The 5,201-nt window shown below is 49.3% G+C and overlaps 1 protein-coding gene and 1 long non-coding RNA gene across 2 annotated transcripts; one reads left to right on the top strand and one right to left on the bottom strand.

The window, feature by feature from the left end:
- Nucleotides 1–469: 469 nt before the first annotated feature.
- On the bottom strand, nt 470–2,784 carry HMGB2 (high mobility group box 2). The gene is made up of 5 exons (XM_005145521.2): nt 2,633–2,784; nt 2,041–2,211; nt 1,744–1,889; nt 1,485–1,659; nt 470–1,009 (listed from the first exon to the last, which is right to left on the bottom strand). The coding sequence occupies exons 2-5, from the start codon at nt 2,188–2,190 to the stop codon at nt 854–856; spliced, it is 627 nt and encodes a 208-aa protein (XP_005145578.1). The 5' UTR covers nt 2,191–2,211; nt 2,633–2,784; the 3' UTR covers nt 470–853.
- LOC115945918 (uncharacterized) lies at nt 2,475–4,620 on the top strand. Its single transcript, XR_004080105.2, has 2 exons — nt 2,475–2,616; nt 2,737–4,620. It is a non-coding gene; the product is annotated as an uncharacterized lncRNA (long non-coding RNA).
- Nucleotides 4,621–5,201: the final 581 nt, after the last annotated feature.

The following is a 5,201-nucleotide window of genomic DNA, read 5'->3' as shown; positions in this document are numbered from 1 at the left end:
TCTGGGAAGACATACCTCTAACCACATCTGTCTAACAGCCAATGTTCCTGTCCTGGTATGGACAGCAGAAATGGCCTGTGGCCCTGAGCTCTAGGAGAAAAAGTTCTCAAGATTCACAACTGTCAGAGAATACACCAAGGCAAAACTCGATGTGTGCTTCAGTAGCTTGGGAAAAATAATGCATTAATAATTATCAGCAACTTCAGTACTTGAAATCAGATTTTTTTTTCACTCACAAGGTGGTCTAAGTAAATGCCAGCACAAGGAAAACATCTACAGCAGCTAATGGCAGTAAATGTAGGAGAGTTGTGGCTTAAAACGTTTTAAGCTCCTGTACAGACTCCAGAAGTCAACAGTCCCAGACACTTGTCAGTTTTGTGACATGAGCAAGAACACAGAGCACTTCCCTGAATAGGGCTGCGGTGCTCTGGGGGCAGCCAGCCACTCCAAAACATCAAGAATGCAACAATCATCATGTACAACATTTTATTACAAAACTGTTAAAAAAGTAATACAATGTAATATACTACAAAATATAAGAACAGCTATTAAGCTACCTCCTTTGTTTTACTTAGCTATAAAGAAAAACCTGGCTATCAGTCACTGAATTTCAACAAAACCATTAAATATGCAAACATTCAACAACTTTTTCTTTTTTAATTTTTAACCGAACTGTAGCAGCCCTCAGCTACTACTTACATTAAAAATAGAGGTCTCCCTACAAAGAACCACATTACCTATACACAATTCTGTACAGATTTTTATACTGAAGCTAACAATGAGCTGCACTTGAGTTCACATTCTTAGCAAAATAATGGATTTTGAGCATAAATCTTTACAGCAGGACATTCATTTATTCCTCATCTTCATCTTCTTCCTCTTCTTCATCTTCTTCCTCCTCCTCCTCCTCTTCCTCTTCTGGTTCCGCTTTCTTCTTAGATCCTGCAGGCCTACCTGGGCCCTTTTTTCCTGCGTCACTCTTGCTCTTGGCACGATATGCTGCAATATCCTGCAAGAAAAATGCTGTTTAGTTGATGGTAACATAATTCTGAAGACAAATCTGTACTGCTTCAGTAATTTAATACTACTTAATACTACTAGACCAGCTACAGAGTGTGCGGTAAAGCAGTGTTTCAGCCTTCAGACTTCAACACTTAAACCTTTTAGCAAGAAAACACATGACCTGGGCAGCTCAAGAATTTCATGACCACAGCAGTTTGGAGCATGATTGTGTAATTTACCAAGCAGATGTCCTGTCTTCTGGAAGTAAAGCATATTATGGGTAAAATCCCTAAACATGCAAAAAACACATCCAGGTTCACTACAAGGGTTCCAGACATCTCTCACATCATACCCTGCCCTCTGAAGCCTGACAATGGCTGACATAAAGATGTAGCTATGAGCCATACACAGTTTAGGTGTAAAACAAAAGTCACACATTCACCTCTACAACTTCAGCCATTATTTTATCACTTTCACTGTACCTTTTCATATTTCTCCTTTAATTTTGCAGCCTTCTGTTCATATGGCAGTTTGTCTTTGGCCGACTGTTCAGACCACATTTCACCTAATTTCTTTGCTGTATCTCCAATAGACAAGCCAGGATGATCATTTTTGATTTTTGGACGGTGTTCGGAACAGAAAAGGAAGAACGCAGATCTAAAATAAGAGACAGTATTAAAGTTAAGTTCTAGACTAGTAGTAATAATACTTTTTTCCTTTTTTTGTCACAGAAACACTCACGGTGGTCTTTTAGGAGCATTGGGGTCCTTTTTCTTTCCTTTCTTCTCGCCTTTGGGAGGAACATAGTTCTTCATCTCCCTGTCATAACGAGCTTTGTCTCCTTTAGCCATTTCTTCAAACTTCCCTTTTTCCTTGCTAGACATTGTCTGCAGACACGTGGAGGAAAAAGCATAAGATAAAGCGCCCGGTGACCCACTAACGCCTCAACAGCAGCTGCCACCAGGAATCTTTTCCCAGCAGCCCGCAGGACAGCGGGGGCCGGCCCGGCAGAGCTCAGCCCGTCCCGGCCCTTCTCACCTTCCACCGCTCAGAGCACTTCCGCGAGAACTCCGCGAAGTTGACGGACGAGTCCGGGTGCTTCTTCTTGTGCTCCTCGCGGCAGGTCTGCACGAAGTAGGCGTACGAGGACATCTTGCCCCGCGGCTTGTTGGGGTCGCCTTTGCCCATGGCGCGGTCTGCGGAGGGTCCCTGAGAGGGGCAGCAGAAGAGAGGCGGCCTGAGGGCGGGAGCAGCGCCGGGCGGAGCCGCGCCTCCGGCCGCTCCCGCCTCTCTCCACCGGAGCTTCCCGCCCGAGCACACCCCCCACGGCCGCGGCCCCTCCCCCGCCGCCGACTTCGCTCCTGCCCGCCCTCCCCGCGGTCCCTCCCGCCACCACGCGCCTCCACCCGGCCCCCACGGAGCCACCGCCCGCGCTCCAGCCCTCCCCGGTGGGGCCGCCCGGCCCACCCGCCCGGCGGGATCCCTGCCTCAGCCCCGGCCGCACCGCCCGCCTTGGCAACCCCGCTCTCCTTCCGCGCCCGGGACAGGCGACGGCGCTCCCACCTCCCCTGCTCCCTCTCTCCTTCCCTCCCGGCGCTCTCCCTGCGGCCCGGGGTGCGCGGGGCCTTGCCTGGCTGGGGTGAGCGGGCTCTGGCGGCACGGGGCTGTGCTCCCTCCGCTGCTACCGCTGAATGGTTTCCCGGCGGCGCACTTACAGCCTCTTGTTTTCCACAGCTCTACCCGCCACAGCAACTTGACCCGCGGCGCCTGGGGACCCGCCCTCTACCACAGCGGATTGGCTACCGCACCGGTTCAAACTGCCTGCAGTCCCGCCCACTAGGGCCAGCGCTGCCTGGGATTCGCTGGCTGCCTTTCTGACGTCAGTGGCCGAGCAGTTCCTCGGCTAGGTCGAGCGCAGGGGGTCGTTAGCGCTCATACTCGTTGGAACCGGTTGGGGTGAGGATAGTGGAAGGGGCGGGCCTAAGAGCGCTGGGCGGCGATTGGGGGAGAGGGACGGTTTAAAAAACCGCGGGGGCCCTCGCTATTGGCTGCTGGGGTCTGCGCGCGGTTTCATTGGGAGGAGCGGGGCTCTGTAGCGTGGTTTAAAAATACAAAGGGAGTGAGGAGGACGGTGGGGTGTGTTCAATTGGGGTAGCTGTGCAAGGGGATGGGTAGCCGTGGGGCCCTGCCGTCGGTGGAGGACAGCTGTCCCTGTCTCAGCATGGCAGCCGGAGAGCATAGCGTCCCCTCGGCGCTTATGCTTCTCCTGTCACGGATAGTAGCCGGGGCGGGCCGCGGCTGGGAAAGCCACCATCGCTCCCTCCCCTCGGGGCGGAGCGGTGATCCCGCGGTTCTCCGAGCCTGGCGAGCAGCAGCCGCCACAGCTGTAAAACTGGGCTTTAATTTTCGGGTGAGCTACCCGAGCGAGGCCTGCTCCGGGGTGGTGATGGAAGGCCCCGAGCCGCCTTGCCGCGGGGTAATGGCTAGCGAGGCACGGGGTTACATGGCGGGGAGGGCTCGGGGTGCTGCCTAGGTGCCGGGCCCGGCTTGCAGCACCCGGCCATCAGAAAGGCCTGGTGTGGAGGGGCCGCCTGCTCCTTCCTTTCTTGCTGGCAGGTCTGATGGACGATGCCGCGGAGGGCTGTGTTGGGAAGGGAAAGTGTCACCTGTCCGTGTTTTGTTCTTTCTGCAAAGGGAAAGCCGCAGCAGTGAGAGCCCGGCACAACGCTCAGTCCAACCTGTAATGCCTGTGGTCTGAGTTAGTGTTCTTAAGTGAACTGCCAGCAGTGAACGTGGCCCATTCGTTCTGGGGATAAAACTAAAGTTTACGTACAGTCATTCCGTTCGGTTTATCGTGATTTGACCGATATGGGCTTTGCTGATGTTTGTTTTCTTCCGATTGCTTTCATCAAGTTCTCTAGCAAACATCGGTTTAGGTAAATACCCTTAGTCATCTGAGCACCTTCTAACAGTCTTGCTTTTTCAGGTGTAGTTGATAGCACTGATGAAAAGCAGGTTATAACTTTGCCTGCTGAAGATGCCATGACTTCAGTTGAGTTTTAATCACATTAACCTAGCTCAGTGGTAAAAAAAAATAAACAAAACCCGGAAAGCAGAAAGAATCCCTAAGATATGAGTGTGCTGAGTAACTGCAGGTGTGAGAGCAGTCAGTATCTTGATCTGTTGACTCCCCCCAATTCCAGATTTGCTCAGTGTAAGCAACACTCAATAAGAAGCACTTAACAGGTTCAGTCCTTCAAGCTGTCTGTCGGTGTTTTACTTTTTTCTGTGTTGATGTGTTCACATAGAGTAGTTCACTAATGTAGTAAATGACTCCTTGATCCCTGTTTTATTTTAAGCTTTATATATTTGCCCAAGCTGCAGCCTTAATAGACATAATGTAACTAGGAAAAAGTTAGAATCTGCTACAAAGCATGGGTACCTGGGAGGCAAATGGTCAGCACAATACAGAGAGATGTAGTCACTTTGTAGATGTCAAAGCCTGTCAGAAGCCAGTTATCCAAATTCTTGTATTGGCAGCCTTCTGTGGCTATTCGTTTTGATGGTGTTTAATGTACAAACAAAGCTTACACTTCTAAAATAAACATTTACAGAGGATATTCCATGTTCCAGTTTTGGCTTCTTTATTACTGTCAACCATTCCAGTGCTGCTCAATAGCAAATTAATATTCTCAGTTCTGTGGCACTGAATTCTGTGAAGGAGTTATTTTAATTGTTATGTAGTTTTAAAATGCCTTTACTTCATACATTACTTGGCAAGCACTGTTTTGTTTGGTGAATTAAGCTGCCAGATGGGTTACTCATTCACTCTGTGGTAAACCACCTGTAGATGACAGTTTTTTGCAGAGTGTTTTTTAGTTATAAAGCAGTTTTGTAACAGATGGTAGAATCTTGCAGTTCCAGCGTGTATGGAATAGCTATTACTATCTCTGGTGTAAAACCATTCTTTGTCTACCAGATTTACCTGTAGCTCTCCATACTGTGCCATTCAAACAAGTTTATGAGTACCATCTGCATTGTTTATAGCTATTTAAAGGTGTAGGTTAATTCCATCAAAATCAGTTTTACTTCTGAATCCTCACTGATGCAGCTGGAAAAATAATAAAGTGGGCTGCTGTTTTTCAGGAAACAAAGTTTTCTCAGTGTCTGTGCTTCTAAAATAGCAAGTTTTGACCAAT

Source organism: Melopsittacus undulatus, chromosome 7, assembly GCF_012275295.1.
Source record: "Melopsittacus undulatus isolate bMelUnd1 chromosome 7, bMelUnd1.mat.Z, whole genome shotgun sequence".
Taxonomy (NCBI): domain Eukaryota; kingdom Metazoa; phylum Chordata; class Aves; order Psittaciformes; family Psittaculidae; genus Melopsittacus; species Melopsittacus undulatus.
Note: the sequence above shows the minus strand (reverse complement) of the source record. Positions and strands in the feature narration are given on the sequence as shown.

Bases quoted from the DNA above. Each gene is read 5' to 3' on its own strand.
- HMGB2 (XM_005145521.2), bottom strand. From the start codon at position 2,190: ATGGGCAAAGGCGACCCCAACAAGCCGCGGGGCAAGATGTCCTCGTAC. The intron at 1,660-1,743 runs GTGAGTGTTTCT...CTCTTATTTTAG, and splicing joins AATGCTCCTAAAAGACCACC to ATCTGCGTTCTTCCTTTTCT. The intron at 1,010-1,484 runs GTACAGTGAAAG...TTTTTCTTGCAG, and splicing joins TAAAGGAGAAATATGAAAAG to GATATTGCAGCATATCGTGC.